Source organism: Meleagris gallopavo, chromosome 1, assembly GCF_000146605.3.
Source record: "Meleagris gallopavo isolate NT-WF06-2002-E0010 breed Aviagen turkey brand Nicholas breeding stock chromosome 1, Turkey_5.1, whole genome shotgun sequence".
Taxonomy (NCBI): domain Eukaryota; kingdom Metazoa; phylum Chordata; class Aves; order Galliformes; family Phasianidae; genus Meleagris; species Meleagris gallopavo.
In genome coordinates, this window is record NC_015011.2 from 177,167,733 (window position 1) to 177,192,972 (window position 25,240).

Sequence of the window (25,240 nt, forward strand, 5' to 3'; positions counted from 1 at the left end):
TTAGCTCAGAGCAGCGCTTCCCTTCCTCGTGTTCTCTCAGCAGTGCCCAGGTTTCAGAGCTCAGCTCCTCACTGCTTGGATCAGGCGGGGTAATAACACAACTTTACGTAAACACACGTGTTACTTGGCTTCTCTGTGTGTATGACTACATGTCTGCTGCTGCTTTGCTTTCCCTCATTCACATGCACTGGCAGGTCCCAGGTGCTGTTATCCCACTGACTGGTTCTCAGTGGCAGAAGGGTGGGATGGGAAAGTTATGTTTCAATAAAATCCCAATGAAGGCTTCTAGTAGGGTAATGATCCTGCTTGCCTGCATGTTGTGCCATGCTTACCCTTTCCATTTTTATCATGCTGATGTTTTTCTTTCCCTGGAGCAATTCCAAAAAGGCTCCAAGCACTGTGTCCTGTGTCTCCCAGCTTTGGGTGCTGACTAACTTCAGGTTGGGTGTGAGGGGAAATTTCTTCTCAAGAAGAGTGGTGAGGCAGTGGCAAAGGCTGCCCAGGGAGATGGAGGTGAGTCATTGTCCCTGGAGGAGTTCAAGAATTGTGAAGATGTGACACTGAGGGACGTGGTCAGTGGGCATGGTGGGGATGGGTTGGGGTTGGACCGGATGTTCTTTGTGGTCTTTTCCAACCTGAATGATTCTGAGATTCTATTCTAACTAACTAACCCACCTCACGGTGGGAGGACTCTGGTGGAGGGCTGAGTAGAGGCCTGGCCCCAGCGGGCAGTAGTCACTCTGCAAAACGGGGCAAGCCCAGGGCAAAAGGGAAAAAAGATTGCTTCTGAAATGAGCAAAATAGAACCTAAATCCAGGTGTGTATTTAAGAAATATGAATTGAATCCCACGGCCTTTGTGTGGCACAGGAAGGCTGAGTGCCCCACACAGCCCTGGCCCCAGCCCAGCACAGCTCTGCCTGCTGGGCATATCAGGTCACCAGAAGGCAGCAGCAGCCCCAGGTCAGCCCCGCAATCGGGGGATCTCTGTAATGTGAGCCTGGTCCACGTAAAAACCTGCTGCTAAAGCTGATCACCATCTCCTTGTCTCCTGCTCCTGTTGCCCACGCTTCACTGGTTCATGTAAATTAATAGTGGCGTTTAATTTCCTTTGTACCCACCTGCTGCTCTTGGCACACTCATCTGTGAGGGGAGGGGAAGAAGGGCTGATGGCGGCACCGCCTGGCTCTGGCAGCCCTCAGCCCCTGGGGCAGCAACTCCCACGTGGAGGTGGCTATGGGCCCGGGGCTGCCATAGGGATGGGGGTGATCCATCACTTGTTGCAGTTGTAGCCATTTCTGTCCCGTGGTGCTTCCCTATGCTTGGGCACGGCCTTACAGGAGCACCTGTGTGGTACTACAAGAGCTAGAGGGATGTTGCAGGCTGTCTGCTTTTGGGCCTTCAGCTCCAGCATAACACCTCTGTGGCCATTGAGAGCTGCTGGGATCCCTGACAGGCTCTTTTTAAAGACGTCACAGGATATGTTTTTAGCTTGATAACGCGTTCTTTGCGGTAGGCTTCCCAAGCTTACCTTGAAGGATGCAAACAGGCAAATCCCTGTGGGAGTGAGCCCCTGCCATCCTGCCTGACCCATCTGCTGGGCTCTGACATTCCAGGTTCACTCCAACATCTCCCATTGCCCAAAGGAGGCAAACCCACACTGCGTACTCAGCCAGGGTGCAGCAATGCAAATGGCTGTGCAGAGTGCTTGCATCAAGTGAATCGTCAGTGGGCACAACTGCTTAAGAGCGCTAGCTTGGTTTTCAGGCCAACCACCCACCCCATTTGTGCCACTCTCAGCCTCACTCCTGGCTGCAGGGCTGACAAGGCACCCAAACCCAGCAGGTCAACCCCAGCCCAGCAGTGCAATTCTGCACAACTTTCCACAGCATCATGTATGCTCAACAGTCTGCTTCCACAGCTTCTGTGGTACCTTTGCATTCATCAAATAACTTTGCAAAATTCTGAGATAAACTGCTGGAGTGATGCACTTAAAGATAAGTAGATGCGTAGCAATAGTTGAAGGCAGAGCAGCTCTGCTGGTGCGTAGTCTTGATCCAGATTCTGCTACCAATGACTGCCACAGAGCCCTAGCCCTCTCACCAAGAGAAAGGACTGGAAAGAGCCCACTAAATATGATTTACTGCCTTAAAAATGAACTTATGCTCTGTAATCACTGCATGTGTTTGAACCTCTCAGTTGTGGCACTGTTGGTTGAATTGACTCAACGGGAGCCATTGTGCAGTGCAGGTCAGGACACAGAGCTGCTATATGCTCTGCTGCCATCGATGCTGCTCTCAAAATTTGTATGTATGAAACAAAACAGCCCATCAGTGAGGAAAACAAATCTTTATTTTTTCTCTCTCTCTAAAAGCAGAATCCAGATACATGTTTTTGGAATGGTTTAGATGGTGGCTTTAAGATGCGAGTAGTCACATCACAGAAATGACATAGAACAACCAATGAAGGAACGAAGAGCATTTGACAATTGCTTTACCAATTAGTCCCGACACGACTCTTAACTAATGGCTTTGCCAGAACTGCCTTTAGAATTGTAGAAAACTTCACCTACTCAATACGAGCACAGAGATAATGAGGGAAAAGAAACTACTGAATGCAATTATTGCTGCAGTAGCTGTGTTTCTGTTTCCTTGCACGATGTTCCATAATGTGCTGGCACAACATTTCTTAAATACCAGAATAATTAAGAGTGTCGTTCACATAAATAAAAAGCAACCAACCAGCCAACCTAACCTTTTAAATCAGATTTCAGTGAAGAATAACAAAATAATTCATCCTACAAAAACAGAGGTTTGCCTTTAGAAGGCGTAGACTGTTACACCAGTGAAACAGTAAGGATGAATGTGCTGAGATGCCAATGAACAGATTTGGTTTCTGCATGCTTCCAGCTCCTCATGTGGCTATTAGATCTGAGAGGGGAAGAGAACTATTGCTGTTATTTCCCCTTTAGAGGTGCAAGGACAGAGTAACAATCAGTTCAAGCATAAGTTACGCCAAACCTTTAAGACCTGGAAATGGAAGGTGGAAAATGATTTACAGCATGCTCCTAACAACTCAGTGTATTCAACAATGCCTTTATAGACAGCTCCCTCACTGCCTTGTAACAAAGCAAACCCCAACACACAGACACCAGTATGATCCACACATGTAGAGACACTGCACGTGGGATCAGGCTACGAGATACCAGCTCCTGACGAAGCCTTAAGATACCTGTGACCATGGGCAATGCGCTATGGAACGTCCACACATAAAATCTGAATGTACCTCCCATTCCCCACCATGAGGCTAGCTGGAACAACCGCCTCACACAGATGCTTTTAACGCTGGTTACATGGTTAGTCTAAACAGTGTGCACATATATACTAAAATTCAGAGAAAATTCTCAAATCGTACCCCTTGATAATTTACAGAGTGTATAAAATGCATGACTTGATGCTTATAAAACCTCAACCCTTTTATAAAAACAAACAAATAAAAACAACATAACAAGACCACAGGATTTTTTAAAGCTTAAAGCTTTAATCTGTTGTTATCTTCATTTCAGCAGCTTAAGCTCCTACACTAAATGATACACTCCTCCGTGGCCTTATAAAGCAAGGAATAAATTAGCAAGAGTCACACTGTAAATCAAAATAAATAATTTCTACATTACTTTTTATTAAAAAAACGGTCTCTTTAATTGCACAGTATTTTAAATTTTCAGTAGCAATGCAAAGTCAGTTGGGTATTTTCTAAATGCTCCAGACAGCAGGAAAGCATCGTACCACGCTGCAGCCAGCAGCACCAGCCTGGCCCCGACCCACACCCATCGCCTTGCCGTGGTGTCCGGGCCATGTGAGGTACTCTGTGTGCACAGACAGGTTTGGTACTCTGGGAGAAGCGCTCCCCATTTGCTGCCACTTTCCCAGAAGAAGATAGGACAATTCAACAAGAGTCCAAAGGCTGTGGGTGTCACCAGGCTGGCTCTCCTTTCTGGGGTGTTGCATGCACGCAGCACGCTTCTGGCTCTCCCCACAGCAGTTTTGCAGCGGAGGACCGAGTTATAGTTCAGACATAGCAGGGAAAACAGGGCTCCTGCAGGGACATGGTCTTACCTCCAGCGCATTAGCAGTAGTTGGCAAGCAAGGGTAAGGTATTGAAAAAAGAAATATTTAAAGGTGTTTGTAAAAAGACATCATAGCAATTAATACCGCCACATCCCGGGCACCCCGAGCTCAAAGTCAGGTGCCCACAGGATGCATTTAAGAACTCTAAATACTGACAACACCCCTTGTATAAAGAACAGCGATGCAGACACCTGACGTCGATGTGCACCCAAACACGGTGCATCTGCACACTGTTACAAGGGAGCTCTGGTGGCTCAGCTCCCGCTTGCACACACAGCTTCTGCGAAGCAGCCCAACGGCTCTCGACGCCGAACGAAGGGAAGTGGTGGGACAGGGCTAAACTGAAGGTTCTCCTCTGTAACTGCAGTGCTTGCAGTGAAGACAATATTGACGAGATACCCCTTACCATTTAAGTCCAGCAATTTGCATCAGTGCAATTCCGTTGCCAGAAGTACCACCTGCCCAGTACCACTTCTCCCCACATACTGCTGGTACTGCCCCCTATACAGATCGGTCTCCCCCTCTTCCTCCAAGACTCACAACTACAACAAAGGAAGAACCAAGCCCTACCGTTTGTCCACCATTCATTTTGTTTACCCAACGTAAGAGTGTCTAAAGGGAACCAACACATCATTGCACAACATCAACAATCACCACATAACTCCTGTTCTTACACTTTCAAAGTGTTTTTAGTGCTTCGGCACCAAGCACAGAACGTACAATGGGAATTTTCTACCAACCACCACACTCGCAGGGGTTCAGTGCTGCATTAACATCTGTGGAGGCATCGAGATCTGGGCACCACAACGTGTCTCCAGTTGGCTTCAGCAGTACGATGTGAAGCCTGGAAGCCAGAAAGCCCCGGGCACACAGCACAGAGTGTTCTGATGTTCATGGGATAGGGAAGATGAAACGCCTCTACTACAAACACACGTTCCTGTTCGTGTTCAAGGAATTCAGCTTTTGGCAGAAGCGAATCCCTACATAATAAATAAACGTAGAAACTCATTAAAAACACAGGTATAATAGCTGCATTGTTAAAACAGCTGCATCTACACTATGGTGTAGTACTGAAGTGTAATTCCATTCAAAAAAATCTTAGGTGCACAACCCAGATGAGACCCACCGACCTCTCCAAACCTCTCCAAACCTCAGCATCAGCACTACGTCAGCCCCTACGCTCCAGCAATGCCTGCAGACAGCCACCAACCAAAGCGAGGGGAAGGCTACAGCCACACAGACGGCTCCTGCGCCGTCCCACGGACAGGCAAATGCAGATCCCACAGCAAATCAGCAGTAAGAGCCGTCTGGAGCACTACTTCCTGAAATAGTTTGCTGAACACGGTTCAGATTATTGGATATGTCTATAAGCACAATGCTCTTTAGAAGCATTTACCGTATACCCAAATCCTACTCGCTGCAACACACGGTGTCGCACGAGTAGTGAAAATGTCTTCGTATTCAAAGGTGCTTGGACATTATTTTCAGGCAGCATTTTACCTTTATTTTAGTGAGTTCGCATTATGAATATTTTAGGAGGAAGAAGATGCCAATAGTTTCTTTATTTTCTTTCTTTTTTTTTTAAATTATGTGAAATTGAGACAGACACCTGAACAAATAACTATTTTTACTCGCCTAAATCTATTCTACGTCTGAAATCTCTAGTTTTTCAATAAGAGATAAAATGTTGCCCAAAAGCCTGTAGTCATACGTTTGTGTTTCTACTAAATCTACAAATCAAAATAGTTCTCAGTTAAAAAGATACAATTTGTATCAACAGTAAAAGGTACTTTCTGGTTCTTCAGGGCCTTTACATTCCAGCAAGTGTACTAAAATGATCAGCAGTAATAGTGTAAACTAGTGGTTTGTTAACACTGAAAAAATGTTACAATGGATGGAAACCTAAAACTGTAGGCAACTGACTATGTCATGTAAGTACAACCGACATCAACTGCAAAATCTATTTCTATTTTATATATATAGATGTGTATATATATATAAAAGCTTAGAGGTGCTAGTAAAACCCATGACTTAAAACCAGAAATATCCCTTACTAGTACTAGAGCAGACTCACTCGGTCTGCTGCTAAGACTACACTACCTGTGGCAAGAATTGGCCCCCGCGGCGCAGCAGGCCAGGAACTAACGCCAGGAACACACACAGCCCCTTCTCTCCCAACCCTCCCTCCCATCTGCAACAGAAAGACAAAAAGTTTAACTTATTCTTTTGAGCTACAATATCGTCACCATAGTGCAGTTAATAAATGTTGCATATCCTCAACACACAAACCCTTTGCAGGCCAGCCTTGATAAATAACAAGTAAAATCAAACAGTGTCTTAAATACAAAACTTGCATTGAGATAATTAAATTCATTTAAAAACAGGTAAATATTTTATGAAAAGCGTATTTTATCCGGTACACTTGTGCAGCAATACAAAGAAAAACACATGAAACATCTAAACAGAACCCTAGGAAGTCAGGCCCCTTTCTACTGACCAGGAACAGCACGTGGGGATGGAAGCAAGGCGGCCTGTTTCTTGGAGGTACCGAGTGTTGGCAGTTTCTGCTGGGCTCAAAGGAGGCTGCAAATTCTCAGCACCTTTGAAAACCAAGCAATAAGGCTTTCACCTTAGCCATAAATTAGTAAAAAAAAAAAAGAAGGAAAAAAAAACCTATTTTTCCTCTGATTGCATTTGATCTTACCAATCAACTGCATCAACAGAACATGTAACTATTTAAACAAAATAAAGGAAGCAATGAAAAGTGCCATGCTATAAATTACTAATATAAGGTTACCCATCTCACCATTTGTGGTAACTCAATTATCTGTTTAAAAAATAAAGTCAGTGCTGTAGTAAATCTTTGTCTCCTATAAATAGGTTATAGCACACACACAAAAAAGCCCACAAACAAATAAACAAACAAACACGGTGTTGTAAAAAGTTCAAAAACTTGGCTTGAAAATTGTCTGCTGGAAGTAGCAAAATCCTCTCTCTGCAGGTTGTTTTAACACCATGCAGGACGAACATCCAGCAAGTTAAAAAACAAATCCCAAAATCGCAACAACATGTAACAAGGATAGAAAGTGCTGCATATAAACCCCTGATGCACCAAAGATTATAACCAGAGACCACAGATTTTTGTATATATATATCTCTATATATTAATTTAAACTGGAGCTTTCTCCAGACATGAAAATAGCCTTTAAAAAATTTTCAAACTAGAACACAAAACGTATCAGGTACTCCGATGCATGGGGCTATACATACAGACTCCGTATTACAGTATTTCACATAAATGGATTACTATATAACCTCCTTGCTGAGAAGGAGATCCCAAATGCTATTGTAGCAAACCTCCCTCAGCGTTAGAGCTGAGCTGAAAACTACTGGACACCACAAAGATGCATCATCTCAATAACCTAGCTGAGATTTCTCCACTAAGATGGCTGCGGCGAGCTGCTGAGCGTCTGTCACGTGAGGGTTCTTTTTCATGACAATCCTCACAAGATCAGGGGGGAAGATGTTGCACAGGTTGATGTACACCTTCTCCCTGGTGTCTTGGTGCCTCGGGGGGTCTTGAGGGATTCCACAGTACGGTACACGCCATGTCTGGTCCTGCTGCTCCGGTAAGCTTTGGAAAGCAAACTGCTCGTAACACGGCTGTGTGGGGTTACTGGGCAGAGAGTAGGTCTGACGGTAGCCGTACGCATCCATCCCGTAGCCCTGCCTGTCCCAGCTTCCAAGCCCATCTTGGCCAGCAAAAGGCTTTCTGTGTCTCAACGGAGAATTATCGTACAAACGTGAGTCTGAAATGCTATCTATCCTCGTGGACACAAGGGCTCTCCCCATGTGCATGGTCTTTGAGTGCGACGAACTCTGAGACGCAGAGTAGTCATTTGGACAACTAGAACGAGCACCGATGCTTGGATGCTGGAAATGCACAGCCATATACGGAATTGGAGGTTTGTGGTGATGCTTTGGTTCTTCGTGACTATAACTTTGCACTCGTGTTAGAGGCTCGTGGTAGCTCTGTAGGAATGGCTGAGAGTTAAGGCGGCCATGCGGGTGCATATGTTGGCACTTCATGTTCTCCTCCAGCTGTGGGTCAGGTGAGCTCATGTACGAGCGATCGCTGTAACCCACATAGGAATCACTGCTGCCACAACTAACGCTCCCTTCACTACTGCAGTCAGAAGCTACAGAGCTAATCCTGTAATCTGTGTCCAAGGAGAAGCGCCTTTCAGGACTGCGTGGACCAGATATACTCAGACTTGGATATGCATTCAGCATAGAGTAATACCCTACATCTACCGGAGACTCGCATTTTGGATACTGGTCGTAAGGCATTGGTGTTCCGTGATTTTTGGTTGCCATCATCACTGTAGGATACTGTCCCTGTGGTCTTTGATCCTGAGGTGGAAAATGAACTCCAGATGGAAGGCCGTTGGTTAAAGGTGCAGTACTTTGGGGTTTTGCAGCAGAGGAACTTGGTATACTAACTAACGAAGGTACAGACCTGGTTTCTAATTTGTTTTTGGTGGGAAGCTTTTCCTCCAAGTCTTGATAGACTTGAGTTCTTATACTAGGATCCGACTGTCTCTTCGGAGTGGCACGCTTAAGCTCAGAAGTGCCATCATTCTTAGTGCTACAGGGAACACTATTGCTTTTTACCAGTCCTCCTTCACTTGTAGTTTTGGCAGCTGTACTTCTAGACATGGCACGAAGTTCATCAGCTACAGATCGCTGAGGCTGATTTCCCCTTTCTGGATGATAGTATTTGCATTTGTGTCCATAGGTACATTTCTTCCCTGTCAAGACAAATATAATGAGATTTAAAAAAATATCAGCAAGAAAAAAACAAGAAACAAAAAGTCTGAATCATGAAACAACAGAAATGCTTCTCATTTAAAGTTTTACTCACAACTTGAAAGACTGATCAGAGGGCACCTTTCCTAAGAAGACGTGTTGAGAGAGTTGGAGCCATTCAGCCTGGAGAAGACTCCAGTGAATATTATAGCAGCCATCCAGTACCTAAAGGGGCCTACAAGAAGTCTGGGGAAGGACTTTTTACAAGGACATGCAGTGACAGGACAAGGGATAACAGCTTTAAATTGAAAGAGGGTAGATTTTGGTTAGATGTTAGGAAGACATGCTTCACTGTGCCAGTAGTGAGGCACTGGAGCAGGCTGCCCAGAGAAGCTATGTATGGTCTATCCCTGGTGTTCAAGGCCAGGCTGGACAGGGCTTTCAGTAACGCATAGTGGGAGGTGTCCCCACTTATAGCAGGGGGTTGGAACCAGATGATCTTTAAGGTCCCTTCCAACCCAAATCATTCTCTGGTTCTATGATTCTATGAAGATCTTGCAAATGGTTTTGTGTGATGCAGGGTGAGATTTAAGATCTCCTTTCTTGTACTATAGGTAAAAGAGGCAGTGGTAGTGCTCTGCAGCAACTGCTTCAGAACACAGACCAACAGTACCAGACACATTTTGAGCTGAACACGTCACCAGTGTGTATGCAGGCACTTGGTGTATTGTGCTAAGAAGATATACAAGTGGGAAACTTAATGTGAATGTTATGGAGCCATAAAAGCAGTAGACGTTCAGCTCAGTTAAGATGGCCAGCAGCTAAACTTGAGGAACCTCAATCCATTATCTGGCCAAAAGTCCATTACAAAATAGCTTTCCAGAGCCTGAAGAATCCAGGTGTTGTTTTAGATCTCTCTCTACCAAAGACTGATGAATAGCTCCTTTAGTTCAACTGGTAGATAGAAATGCTCTTTAACCAGCACATTAAAAAAATCCCTTCAGCCTGCAATAACTCCAGTGCTCATCATTTCAAACATTCTCAGGATAAGACAATAATGTAAAAACCTCCATCTAAAAGTTTTAATTCTGGCAGCATTAAAATAAAGCAGGGGCTGAGTCACCAGTTCCAGCAGTACAGAAAGCTGATGAGTAGAAAATCAAATTACCATACGGACACGGCTGCTTCTTATGTTCTGGCACAATAGGCTTCTTCCTAAGAAAATTATCCAGACTTGGGCCATGGCGGCCAAGAGGATCATCAGGAGGCATAAATCTATAAAGCAACAAAAAGAAGTATTACAGAAGCAAATGCCTTTTCACGTTCCTCCTGCAATAAACAAGAACCTCCTGATGCTATAGCCTGCCATGCTAACATCTTTATGTTTGGGTACTCTGAGAGCTGTTTTCTTGCAGCTTTTGATGTCACTGTACCACAGCTGCACAAGATCGACTTTCTGCTGCAGCACTGCCTATCCCACAACAAAAAGCCACCAACAGTAACTGTAAGTGGGTCCATCCCAAACTGGGCTGCTCTATGACTTCATGGTTTTGGAGCCATAGGTTCTCAAAACTGCTGGCTCAGTACACCAGAAGAATTTAAGTATGACACATTAGCACACATAAAATACAGCATACACTTTGCTATACACTAGAAGAGGCAAACAATTTTACAGTGAAAATATAAAAACATTGCTACAAAAAAGCAAAGAAGCAGAGTTCAAGTACTTTTACTCACAATACCAAAAACATGACTAACTATTCCTTTTGTTTTCTTACATGTACTTAATGATTTTGGTGGAAGATAACAAATTCATACAAATCTTCAAACTGTTATTTTAGAGGCACATACAAGGATAAAATGACTTACTTGTCATTAACAAACGAATACATTAGCAAGCGTTCATCTATGAACTTCTTCCACTCAGGCTTTTCATTTGCTAGATCCCTGTAGTTATCATTAGAAACAATGATGCCATCTGACTCAAAGGCCAACTTCACTATAAATCGGTCATCGTAGCACACCACCCTTCTCCCTTGCACTCGGCGGGACGGTGTGAATACAAGAATCTTCTCTTTCTCTAATTTACGCAAGATTTCCTGATCTACAAAGAAAAAGAATCAAAAGTTAAAGAAGAAATAAAATGAAAATGTATTTGTCTGATCTCCAAAGACGTTAGATTTTAGGAAGCATTTATAACCATGTCTTAAAAGGTTATATTCCAGCAGAAGGCGTCTGATGTGTGATACTCGAAGTTACAGTCAGCAGCCAACTGACAATACTCAAAAGAATACAAACACAACACCCACAACAAATCGAAACACGGAGTGACTACTAACAGTACCCACAAGGATTAGAAAACCTGCATTCTTTATAAACACTCAGGCTTTACCTAAACTTAAAACATCTCCTAAGAAGGCTTAAGATGTCATTTTGTGCTAAGCACTGGGGCATCCCCACCTTGGGTCACTTCTACTGGCTACCAGTCTCCTCACAGCAGACAAGCTATGGAAGAAAAATGCTATGAAAGAAAAATAAACAGAAAGCTAGGCAACTCCTAAAACTGCAGAAGACACACACTCTTTATGAGTCATGGCTCTTAACAATGATTTAGATCTCAAATAACAATTGTGCAGTGAAAGAAACCTGACAGGGAAAATGTTCCATACTGAAAAAAAAGTCTCCAACAGGAAGAAATACAGCATTAATATTACAAATAAGCAATATATATTTCAGGCCAACATTATCTGCTCACTAGAAAAGCCACAAGATTAAAATGATGTCCAGCCTTTCTGCAGTCGTTTTTTCCCCCATGCAGCAAATGATATGTAAGAGTCTAAAGGATGGCAATTTTTTCCCCATTAAGAAAGAACAAAATATCTGTCACGTCTAGATAAATGGCAGGTAGTAATAAGAAAAATGCAGCTGTTGTTTAGACCAAGAAGCTCCTCACAAATATGGGCAGCGTAAAGCCATTCCCACATCAGTCATTTCAGACTTTGACAAAATTCCAGGTGGTCACATGTTTCAGTATCTCTGGAAATGGAGTGTCAGCACAGTGTGCTTCTGCAGGCTGGCAGCAAGCAGGCACCCTGCATCCTGCTAAGAAAGCTGAAGAACTCCTGCTTTGCAGCAGAGACGAAGGAGAATACATGATTCTGTGATTCTTCTTTGATTTGCCTCCCATTTACCAGCTCTCTGACGACACACAGCAAATTCATTTTCCATTGGTAGAAAAATAGTCGACCCTAAGAATTTCTGCTTTCTCAAAACTCCTTTTTGGGATTCTAGTCCTAGCCACAGCTCTAGCAAATGCTACATTTCAACTCTAAGTATTATATATATATATAAGTATATATAAGTATATAAGTATATATATAAGTATATATATAAGTATATAATTACATAAGTATATATATAAAAATATCCTTATTACTTAGCCAACGCTCTTCTCATACCTCAAACACTAATATAGTGAAATGACCTGACCAAGACCAGCTCAAGCCTTGAGACAGGTTAATCCATCTTCTTTCTTAGGTTATGGCTTTCTTTATTGCCTTTGCAATAGGTTATATCAAATGTTTACCAAAGTATATGTTCTCTTTCAAGGGAAAGACCCCACACTACCTGTGATGAGGGCTAACAATACCTTTCCAAATCCATTTTTCGCCTGAATAAGGTATGTTCTAGTAACAAGCAAGCAAATGAAATGAAGCGCTGGAAAAGTCTTTCTAGATATTCAGAAATGCACGTGGAAATCAAAACGTGGATTCCATATTCTTTAAGTAGCCATCACTACTATTCTCATAAGCTTCCCTTCCTTTAAAGGCAGCTTTAAAGGCATGCTTAAAAAGTTAAAAAATAATAATAATAAAAAAAAATTACTGATTCTCCTCTGTTTCAACTTCACAGCAGCAGGAAGACAACCCCCCAGTCTTCATAGGGAATCAAGAAGCTGGATAAAGAAACAACTGCATCTACATCAAACTGTTTGGAGGGTAAACACATTCAAAGTGAAAAAAATAAATAAATCAGCAGGCTTCTCACTCGTTAACAGTAATGTTCCAAATGGGAACTGTTCCACTCTGCCGGGATCATTCGCTTTGCTCCCAGTGCAGGGCAGTGACTCACTGCAGGTGACTGCAGACAGGGCAGGCTGGCAGACTCTGCTCACCACAAGAAAGATCATTCCGTGAATCACAGCCTTCAAACCTCTTTGCTGCCAAGGCTACACGGGCGTAACAGATTTAAAAATGGCAATTACGTCCCTGAAGACATCAGGAGCAGCATTAAAGAAAAATTTAGAAGGCGAACAGAGAAAGAAGATGTGGAGAGGGCACTACTTTGCCCTTTTCTTTCCTGAAGACTGCAATGAAGTTGGTGCACCAAAGATACCTTTTATTGCAGTCTTACATTTCTAACAATTTGCCCAGTAGCACTCACATTGAACAAAGCATCCCATAAGCCAGTGAAGGCAGAGCAGAGCTTACCTGTGATAAGGGCATCAGGTCTTGACTGTTCTTTCCTCCACGCTGGCACGAACACGGTAACATCTTTGTGGCCTCTTTCCAAAAACCAATCTACTGCCAATTTGATTCCTCGACAGGAAAAGACTTCTTTGTTCCCATGGCTGAAACACACATTAAATTTCCTTATTATATGACTTTGCTTTTCTCTGAGTGCACACGGAACACAGTGAAGCACACATCTCCCACCCAATGTCACATTATCCACGTGCTCCGGAGTTTCTTAAGGCAAGCAGGGGTCAGTCTGAGCTCTGATCAAACACTGCCATCAATTGTATGGCATGGGAGAAGGATAGTGAATCTGCAGAGTACTGTCCGCATCTCTTTGCAGACTGGCGAATAAGGAAAAACATAAGCAGCGTGTTAAAAATCCTCACAGCCCAACCAAAAATCTGGCATATAACAGCCATCATGGAGACTTGATATGGGACAGCTGAAATGCCGACATGGAAAAGTGCAAATTTCTTAGGAAATGCTGGCAACAAATAGTGAGCCCTGAGGGCATGGTGGCAGAGCCCAGCAGGAGCTTCCCTTAAGCTCAGACAGAGGAGAAGGATTCCAAAACCAGGCACTCTACAGCACAGCTCAGGCAAACTGGAGACACTAAAAGAACAGTCAACAAAAGAAAACTAAGAATTTGCTTAGTACTGCACTTAGGAAGGTGAAATTAATTGTGTATTAAAAAACCATGGAGGCGAGCAAGTTCAGCAGAATATGATCAGACACAAGCAAAACAAAAGAAGTGCAGCCGTTGTGCAATAACTGTCTGAGGTAAAGTGAGAGATGTAATTATTTCATTTTCTAAAGGTAGGTGACGCCTCGTCTGACTTCCACATCCAATTTCAGGCACTGCAGAACATGAAACACACAGGAAAACTGGAAAAAATCCAAAGGAAAGCAAAATGAGACCTATGGGGAAACGCTGGAAAAAGCGCATTCAGTTAATCTAGGATAAACAAGCCTATGGAGGAACAAAACTGTCTTCAGCACATCGCATGTAATTAAAACAGAGCACATCTATCAGCCATTGGGCCCTCATGGTCCTGGGGAGGCTGCAGAGGTGGCTTTTGGGAGGACAGGCTGGGGCTGTCCCATGCTGCACACAGCTGGTTCCAGCCTTTTTTGCCTGCAATTCTACTTGGTAAGCAATTTCCCTGCCCTTATTTTGAGTTTTCTTGCTCTTGTTCCTCCTGTTTTTCCCCAGTCCCGCTGTGGGGTGGTGGTGAGCAAACAGCTGGGTGGGTGCTTGGCTCCCGGCCCCGGTCAGCCCACAGCAGTCCCACTGAGCAGTGATGGCAAAGTCAGCACAAAATGCATGAGAAACAGTTGAGCAATATGCTAGAAAAGGCTTTCTAACTGACTAATGGGACAATCTGCCTAGAAATTATTTGGAATCTCCTCAGTGGACATTTCTAAGTACAAGTCAGATGGCTCTGGTCCAGGTTCTGTCCCCATGCACACGAGGAGATCAGCAATTTCCACGAGGTCCCTCCCGAGCCCATAGCTCTGCACAGCAGAAGGGATACACAGGATGACAGCAAGCTGCTAATAGCAGAAGGGACACACAGGGTGACAGCAAGCCACTAGCTTTTGCCTCACTGACTTGCCATGTTCTGTATGAACACCTCCTCATCTGGCTTTTGAAAGGTAAGAGAATTCAACCACCAAGGAGTGATTTGTGAAAGGAACAACATGAATAGTGCTAGTCACCTAAAAGATCTTCCAGTAGCAAAGTTTGTAGGGAAATACAAACCCTAGAAAATTTAAAAACTTCTGCTTCTGTTTGTTTGGCAGAACCATTCTGGAGTACCTGCTGCTCCACCTCCCTAACATGCTGCACTGCCACATGTTTCTTGACAGTCTGAGAGAGCCTGAATAATGCTGCAATGGATGAGACAGCCCTGTAGTAGTGAGAAAAAAATAGAAGCTGTTTAGATCTTAAATGCCTGCAGAGGGTGAGCATGCATCTCTGGAGGCACACAAGGCCAGGCTGGATGGGGCCCTGGGCAACTTGATCTGGTGGGTGGCAGTCCTGCCCACAGCTGGAGGTTAGAAGTGGGTGAGCTTTAAGGACTGTCCAACCCAAGCCATGCTGTGATTCTGCTGTTCTTATGAGTCTACGAATTGAAAGACAAGGAGTTGTGGCTGACACATCTCACCTCTCACAAAGCACTGTCCTCAGCAGAGGCTGTGTTGGATGTCACAGACTCTGCACAAAATACCAAAAAAGAAAAAAAAGAAAAAAAAAGAAGAAAAAAAAAAAGAGAGAAAAACAAAACCGAAAGACCGCTACCACAATGTGGATTTAACCAAGTAATTGCATTATTTCCTTTTCTAGCAGTTCCACGACAGGACCTGGAAACGTGAGCTCTGTACTAAGACACTGCAGCTGCAGCAGACTGTAAGTCTGTGGGTTTTAGCTGGCACAGGGACAGTTACTTCTGCGGGGTGACGTGAAGTTTCCCCTCTGCATGCCACAGCTCCCTGGTGTAAGGCCTCCCCTGCAGAGCTGATACAAGAAGTTACTGCTCACACTATCAGCAGGCCATGTGCAACCGTACACACATTGCAATCCATTTTAAAACAGTTGGGAAGGGTTTGTTCCAGCTTCTAAATTCCAGTGAAATCATTGTACTGTTATTACTCTAAACAATTTCTCTGGTTTCCAATGAATAAAACCACGCTTCACTCCTTACAGAGAACAAGTGTTTTGTAAGAGTGTGTTTTAGTAACAGTATGAACAGTACATTTTTTCCCATAAATGTGAGAAATCATTTCTGGAATGAGATGCTGGCCTGAAAGAGATGAGAATTCTTTCTTGTTGCTTTCCATCCAGTTGGAATTCAAGCCACACTGCTCAAGGCACAGCAAGGGAAAGGCAGCTCAGCCTAACACAAAACATGAAAATCTTGCCACTCAGAACATCAATCTGGAATATACTTAAACTCTCATGAAGTATATTACAATGCAGACAAACTTTCAGGCACTGCTGAGTGGGATTTAAAGTTCACATAAATTTTCAGATTATTTCTGCCACTTTTCTGATCCGTGCCCATTCTAACATCGGAACTGATACAAAGTCCAATTTAAATTATTAGTGAGAAACTCTGAAAAACATCTGGTTAAAATTTGTTCTTTTATTTTGTGGTGATGCAAATTCAATGCTCTTCTTCTCTGATCTTTGTGCTTCATCAGCTTTATGATACATCATATGATGAAAGGACTGAAATCACGCTTCTTCCCCTGCCTTTCTTCCTTCTGGTCAGTTGTAAAGAACAGGAGAAATATTTGTACTTCATTTTTTTTCAATCTCTTCCCAAATATTACAAGCATATAGAGGCTCAGGGCAGTCAGGATGACAGTGGTAGCGAATCAGTGTGTTCTGCTTTGGTTCTGCATGCTGACTGACTGCATGTAAACCACTGCTTCAAGTTTAAGGAACATAAAGATATTTCTTAAGCATCTATTACTATTTCATACCCTTCATGGATGATTTTTTTGTTATATTTGGTCTCCTGATAGATGTAGCTTCACTTTTAAAAGGATAAAAAGTAGCAGTACAACCCTGAATGCTTCCTGAACAAAACCAGTCAAGCATTTTCTAGGCTAGTAGTTAGTAGAACAATGGTAAGATATCTGATGAAATCATTTTTATCTTCCCCATTTCCTTATTTGTCCCCACATTTGATTTTCAAGTGGTTAAATCGTTGAAAAGAGAGAAGTATGCTCCTAAAACACTGACTGCTAACAACAGTTGCAAGACTTCTCGTGTGTCCTCATGCAATATTCAAACCAAAATTTGGCTCTCAGATTGAAAGCTGCAGGATACGCACACACTAATGACATCAGAGCTGAAGGCAACACTAATGAGTGTTGCAATTCATCCACAAGCTTTTATCTAAGTGAAACCTGGACATGAGATACTTTGCAGGTAAAAGCATATTGACTAAAAACAGGAACAACAAAATGTAGATCAGTCCAGCAAACTTAGAGGACTACCAAACTATTTTCTTCCATCATGTAACAGCAGGACAGCAGTCCATAACAAGGAGATGAGCATTTCCATCCTGGCTCAGTGTCTTGTTAGGCTGGCAGACTGGTTTTGTATCTAATTTCAACCCTTCTCTAAAAAAATACCTCTTCGAAGTTCTACCAGATTCCTGCCCACAATAACTTGCCCCAGAGCACTTCTCAGCAACCCGGATCTTCTATCCATTCTGCATTTGCTCCTTATTTGTACAATGTGGTGCAGGTGTGATGTGGATAGAACAGTTTCCAAATGCGTTTTCCTTTCCATTAGACCATGACAAACGACCCCCATGTTTTGAGGTCTTTGAAGAGCTCTGGAGGCTGTAACACCACACAAAATGACACTACAGGGGGATGGAGGTGCTGCCACCAGCCCGACATGAGGGTATCTGATTGAACCAGAGTCATGCATGCTGCAGCCAGACTTCAAAACGGGCAAAGAGAAGTTGCACTCAGAGCTGCCAGTAACAAGCTGCCAGCCACATGATCATTACTTGTTGGAAAAATATTTTTATCTATTGCTTGGAGTGGTTTCTCAAAATAATCTCAGAAACAAGGCAGACTATGGAGAAAACGCTGCTTAAGGCTACCGGTGAGACGGATGTCTGAATCCATCCATGTTCTTGTGTCTACTGAGCTCAGTCTGAGAAGAGGCTAAACTGTTAGTGCAATTATTTTAATAAGTCTGCAGTTTAATTGTTAGATAGAAATTACATCTGGCATAAAGGAGACAACTCAAATCATCCTTTGGTTGACAGTGTGCAGAGTCATTTCCAGCTGTGGAAAAACTAAGTAGACTGGTATCAGCAAAATTTTTACTATGGTCAAATGACCTGCATCATGACTAATACACATGGACAAGGCTCAGATTCCTAAATGGAGATGTCTAATGATTGATACCTGCCTATGGGTATCTCACACATCGTTTTGAGCAACACCAGCGCTGTCACAGTTGCCAGACTCGGATGTGCATTTCTGCCCCTGCTGAGCACCCGAACCATCTGGCTGGATAGATGGCTGGGAGTGAAAGCAGTAGGAAAACTGCAAAATGCCTTTGATAGAATCATAGAATCATTTGATTTGCAAGGGAACCTTAAATGTCACCTAACCTAACCCCCCTTCCATGAGCAGGGACATCTACAGCTCCATCAGGTGCTCAGAGCCCCATCCAGCCTGACCTGGAGTGTCACCAGGGACAGGGCATCCACCACCTCTCTGGGAAACCTGTTCCTTTCTTAAGTGAAAGTCCCCTAAGTCAGTATCTTCCTCTCCCAAAGAAAAGTGCAATAGTTTTCTCAGGTTGCGTTGTCCTTTAGCAAGGATATACCTCCAATACAGGTCAAAGTTTTCCAAAAGGGCAAGCAGAAGTTCAGAGCCTACATAATCTTGGAATTCAAAAGGTGAATTTTTAAGACAAATCTAATTATTCAGAACAAAATTCTGCATTCCCACTAGCAAACCCAGACAGCATATGATCAAGATTTCAGTTATTTTTCCGATGTAATTCTGAAATTGTTTGAAAAAAATCTAATACAGCAAGTACAACCTCCAATTAATTGCAATTCAACGCTGTCTTCATGTTGCTGTCACTGTGAGCACAGCAAAGTTCAGACTTTCTTGTCTGTTTTTGTCACAAAGTTTTATGTAGGCTTACTTAAAGCGTTGAACTTCTTCCCATTAGCAAAGAAAGTGAAGGTACCCACAACAGCCAAGCAAAGCTAACAAATATGGGACAGAAGCACATGAACACTGTAGAGAAAAATTTCCAGTTGTTTTTGTAGCTAACAACTCTGTTCCTCATTCCTTACTTTTCTTAGCAAAAGCTTGACTTTGATTCCAGTAAAGAAAAGTATCACAGCAGTAACTAGTTTCAGGCAATTTTCAGAGTCCCAGCCTTATCCTTGAAAAAGAGAAGCAAGGAAAAAGGACAGTGCTGCAGCATATTTCTCTCTATTCAGAAGGAACTTTCTGAATCTCAGCAGTAAAGAAGTAAAGAAGGGGCAAAATAGAACCTCAAAGCCTTGTCTCAGTTGTCTCATGGAAGAACAGGACCTTCTCCCCTTCATTCTTGACTGCTGAGGCTCAGAAGAGGCAGCCTGGGATGCACAAAGAGCAGGTCTGGGAACACACTGAAGAACAGAGAGCAGACTCAGGGGTGAAGAGGTGGTGATTGGTATTTGCTAGATGGACAAAGATCACCTTTTGTCTTCTTCACTTACATAAACAGAAAGTGTAGGTTTGCTTAAAGTTCAAATGGGGATACAGAACTACTATGGATGGACATGTGTTACTTGTCTAATAGCTCACACCAAATAAGGCACCAAGTGCATTTTTATGTCAATGGAGAAATACTTTTCTCACCCTTGTGGACTAATGCTTTAAACCACCATCTTTCATTACAACATCATCAACTACACGCAAGAAGAACACTTCTGTAGTAGGATTAGATATATCCAGTTTTCTACAATGACAGTGTACGTCACTGCTCAGATACAGTATAAAAGAACCCAGGTTCCTACCACTCAGTCCAATCTCACCCCAGTTGTGCTAAATGTGTATCAAGAGTTCTACAGCTGCTCTAGGGGATTATCTCATCTACTGTTCAGTTCCAATTTTAAATTTAGATACATGTGCACACTAATCAGTCTCATCCCTTTAAAAGAAAATTAGCAGTTCTTTTTTAAAATAATAATTACAGTAAATGATATCAATTATTATGGTAAGGCAGCATCAAGAACTTGTCTTATGACAACATGAAGTAAGAATGTAGCTCAGTATACCCAGTCCAGCAAGAGCATACGAGAAAGCTCTCAGAAATCTCTCTTCGAAGATTAGCTATGGTCTTGCTTTTCCTGCTAGCAGCTCCAAAGTAGGCTAGTTGGCAATACCTTGGAAAGGCAAAGAGAAAGAAAAAGAAAAGACCATGCCAAGTCACAGAACTAAGGTTCTTGTAACAGTATCGCAGACATTTAGGTATGAACATTTGAATAAGATTGTCTGAACTGTGGGTGAATTCCTATGTCTTCCTCACTGCTCCAAACATTGTTCTTTTGCATATGGACGCTCAACTTATTTACTATTGCCTATTTTCTTGAAAGGAAGAGACTATCAAGCAGGTAAACAACTGGTTGCACAGATGATGTCAACAACAGGGATGCGTCTTTCATAAACACAAGATTGAACCTCCTTTGTAATGAAGGACTGATCTCTAGCTAACGATGTAATCCACTTGACAAAGCAAAGCAAACATATCTTTGTCATCTGGCTGAATGAAAACAGAGCAAAACTGTTTTTTATCATCTGGCTGGCCAGCACTGTAACGCACGAACAGCCCAGGAAGTTTCTAGAGTGCACTGATGACAACTTCTTGACTCTGGTGACTGAGAATCCAACATGACAACCTTGCTGTACCTAAAAATTACAAATAAGGAAGAACTGATCAGAACTGTGAAGGTCAGGGGCAGCCTTGGCTGCAGTGAACTGAGAGGTGGAGTTCAGGATTCTGAAAAGAAAGAGCAATGGAAAAAGCAGGATCACAATCTTGGACTTGAGGGCAGCAGACTTTACACTGTATAGAAGAATCTCATGGGATACGGCCCTGGAGGGAAGAGACAGGATACCTGGTCACAAAGGACACATAAAAGCTGAAGGTACTCAACTCTTTGTCTCAGTTTTTATTGGTAAAATTTGCCTTCAGGAATCCCAGGCCCAAGACCAAAGGAAAGGTCTGGAGCAAAGAAAACTTTTCCTCAGCAGAGGTTAAGGAACACTTCAACTGAACATTCCTAAGCTACTCGGCCCCAACAGGATGCATTCAGGAGTTCTGAGGGAGCTTGCTGATTACAAGCCCATTCTTGGAAACCTCTGGAAGGTCATAGTGAATGTGGATGTTCCAGAGGTCTGGAAGAGAGCTTCTGTTACCACTTCTATCATCAAGGAGAGAAACAAGGACAGTTCAGGCAATTTCATGCTGGTCAGCCTCACCTCGATCCCTGAAAAGGTGATGGAGCAAATCTTCCTGAAAGCCTTTTCCAAACATATTTAGTACAAGAAGGTGACTGAGATAGTCAAATGGAGCTATGAAGAGCAAATAATGCTTGACCAATTTCACAGCTTTCTATGATGAGATGTTTGTCTCAGTGGATTAGGAGAGCTGTGGATGCTGTTTATTTTGAGGTTTAAAAAATAAAGCTTTCGATACTGCCTCTGATAGCAGCCTCACCGATAAACTAATGGAATATGGGTGGCATAAATTGAGAGAGGCAGACTGAAACCTGGCTGAACTTCTGCACCCAAAGGGTTATGATTAGTAACATGAAGTCCTCTTGGAGGCCAGTCACTAGCAGTGTACCCCAAGGGACTGATACTGGGGCCAGCATGGCTTAATGTCTTCACTACTGGCCTGGATGATGGGACAGAATGCACTCTGAAACAAGTCCACAGAAGACACAAAACTGGATGGAATGGCTGATATGCCACACAGGTATGTTGCCATTCAAAAGGACAATGGCAGGGTAGAGAAATGGGCCAATGGGAACCTCAGAAAGTTCAGTGTTTGAAACTCAACTGGACATGGCCTTGAATTGACAGCTCTGTACAAGGTGACTGGACTATGAGATTCCTTCCAAACTCAGTGATTCTATGATTTATAGCTGGTTACAGAAAAATAAAGACCTGTCAATTGGATATAGATTAAAGCAGTTACTTATTTTCTATACATTAAGGCCCTGTACCATGCATATCATAAATTCACACTTGGCCCACTTTATGTGGTCAGGGAAGTAACTGAGAAGTCATTACCTACTTACTTACACTAATAGTTGAATAAACGTTAAGGAAAAGTGGCTGAGCAGAAGCTACTTGGCTCTCCTCAAACGCTGCTTGCAATTCTGGAAACCACAATATAAGAAGGATATAAAACTATTAGAGCGCATCCAAAGGAAGGCTATGAAGATGGTGTAGGGTCTAGAGGGCAAGACGTGTGAGGAACGGCTGACGTGCCTTGGTTAGTTCAGCCTAGAGGAGAGTGAGGGGAGACCTTGTTGCAGCCTACAGCTTTTTCATGAGGAGAGCAGAGAGGCAATGTGGATCACTGCTCTCCGGTGACAGTGACAAGATCCAAGGGGGGAAGGTTAAGCTGTGTGTTAGAAAAAGGCTCTTCACCAGAAAGTGGCTGGGCCCTGGAACATGTTCCTCAGGGGTCACAGCCCCAAGTTGATGGACTCCAATGAGCATTTGGACAACACTCTCAGAAACGTGGTTTCAATTCTATGATTCTATGAATTTTGGGTGGTCCTGTGTGGATTCAGGAGTTGGACTTGACCCTTGTCGGTCCCTTCCAACTAGGGATATTCTATTATTCTGTGATTTTACTTCTGGAACCTGTTTGATGCAGCTACTAGGAAATATCGCACCAAAGTTCAGCCATCATGTCTGAGCTGTGCTAACTAGCTAAGTTTGCACAAGAGTTTTGTATTTCTGTAAAATGCAATTCAAATCTATTTTAGCATCAAAATAGTGTTTGTTCATCTGTATGTAACTCCCTTACAACTCAGGCTGCATGATTACGTTCCAACGAAACTCATTGGAACACCCAATTTAGAAAGAAGCATTACCTGTAGTTTATGCGCTAACCACTTTTACTTAAATATATAAAAGCTACTGCACTGCTCTAAAGAGCTGTACTTAAATTTCATTTGAAAAAAGCCTCATTCGAAGGTAATCCAATTGAAGAGAAAATAATGTTAATAAAAAAAAATCTTCAGCCCAGAAGTGTCTTGCATGAACTTTTATTACTATCCTAATAGTTCATTAGGAGACTAAAAACATCCTTCTAACCTGTGGTGCTAGTACTTGGACAATCCTTACAAGTTAACCAATTTGTTACTCATCAGTTAGACAACTGATCTTTTATACAGATCAAAAAACCCCATCTCTGAGCACTTCTGCATTACCTCCTCTTTCATCACTGAGGAAGCTGAACCTACTGCCTCTCCCCAGACAAGTTTATTGCTATGCACCTATTACTGGGGTCAGAATGGCTGAATGCTCTAGATAGCTGTGTCACTTGTAGGTATGTAAGTGAAAAGTCTAAAGGCACAATCACAGCTATTAATGGCAGTAAAACTTAGCTCCAAATCTGATAACAGTCAAATTTTACAGATAAACCACTTATAGAACAACATGTCAAGGAAAAGTATCCTTCAAGCTACCTTCTTCTAAGTCACTGTTTCATAATCCTCTGTAATCTTACATTTGCTTTGCCCTTCTGTATGTAACTGGATACGATTTCTCATAGCAGTGGTGCCTAATACAGGTTTGCTAAATATACCAAAAGTTAATTAAGTATTAGACTGGCAATGGGAAGGAGAGATTTGATAGCTGGTTACACAGGAAGATCGACACTGAATTCTTACAGACCACTAAACTGATTACAACATTGGCATGCTGTTTAGTTGAGGATGATACTTGCAAGAGAACCTGCACACAGTTTTAGGCAATTAAATAGTCATCAGTGCTTGAACCAGAGTAATTCTGTTTTCATTGAAATACAAATGCAAAAAGCTTCACGATCACATACCTCATTGCAACATTGCTGCCATCAATAACTACTGGCCTCAGGTTGTCACCATCCTCTGTCACATCCTCCTGCAGCGGAGATTCTGACCTCTGAGACTCTATGGAAGACGTTTCACGCATTACACTAGTGTTAGCATTAGTTACAGACTGATCAGTCTCAGTTTTACTCCCAAGTTTGACAAGTTCTCCCAAAATATCATTTATTAAAGCATCAGTACCAAGTTTATTTAGTACAAGTTGAACCTGCTCTTCAGAATAACCCAACTTAAGTGCAAACTCCAGTTTGGTTTGATATTCTTTCACCACATCAGGGGGCTTTTCAACTTCCTTCGGTACTGTCTGAGCCTCTTCTATCCGAAAGTCTTGCAAAATTTCATTTCTTTTTAGTATATGAGGCTCTAAACAAGGAGATCGGCACAGTTGTCGGTGAGTCTTAGGCAATACATGTGATTCTGATGCAGAATTATTCAGTCTCTCTGAATCATTATCGGAATTTGTGCCTTCTTCAGAGTCACAGCTGGAGCTTCCTGAAGTCTCCTCAGATGCCTCCTTGTCTACGTCCTCTTTCCTAGAATTAACCTTATCCATCGTCGGCTTCTCCGCCACGGACCAAGGTACAATTGCATTTATTTGCGTGCCAGTGCTCGCCACATAAAGATGGCCTAAGTCACGCCCTAGATGATCCTTCAAGCCCATGAAGCTGCTGCATGTACTTGACTCCACTTTGCTGTTTTTCTTGTATTCCTGAATATAAAGCGCTCCGTATTCCTAAAGAGAGAACAAAAATGTTGCAACTGGTTACACATCTTATTTCTTTTGTATTTTATTGTTGCCTTCTCAGAATTGCACTTAATCTCTCACAGCAAAGACACACAACTTGGTGCTTTTTTTGAGCATGGACATTTTTTTTCAGGAAAAAACTTTTCAAAAGGAGCATACATAGCTAAGCTGAGTAAAAACTGGTCACTTCTTTTCTTCATGTATTAAATGCTTTTACTTAGCCATTTCCAGAAATGGGTTTATTAATCAACAGGAAACTGAACAAAGTTTCAGTTTCCTAAAGGTAACCTTGGTATTTCCTCTAACTTTAGACAGTACTGCAACAATAAAAGAAAAATGCAGCTATGAAATACATCTACCAGAAAACCTTTCAAACTAAGCAGCTTAGACTC

At 42.6% G+C, this 25,240-nt stretch overlaps 1 protein-coding gene across 1 annotated transcript; it reads right to left on the reverse strand.

The window, feature by feature from the left end:
* Positions 1-2,314: 2,314 nt before the first annotated feature.
* ZC3H12C (zinc finger CCCH-type containing 12C) lies at positions 2,315-25,240 on the reverse strand. Its single transcript, XM_031552074.1, has 5 exons — positions 24,070-25,240; positions 13,425-13,564; positions 10,804-11,038; positions 10,103-10,209; positions 2,315-8,936 (listed from the first exon to the last, which is right to left on the reverse strand). The coding sequence occupies exons 1-5, from the start codon at positions 24,762-24,764 to the stop codon at positions 7,540-7,542; spliced, it is 2,574 nt and encodes an 857-aa protein (XP_031407934.1). The 5' UTR covers positions 24,765-25,240; the 3' UTR covers positions 2,315-7,539.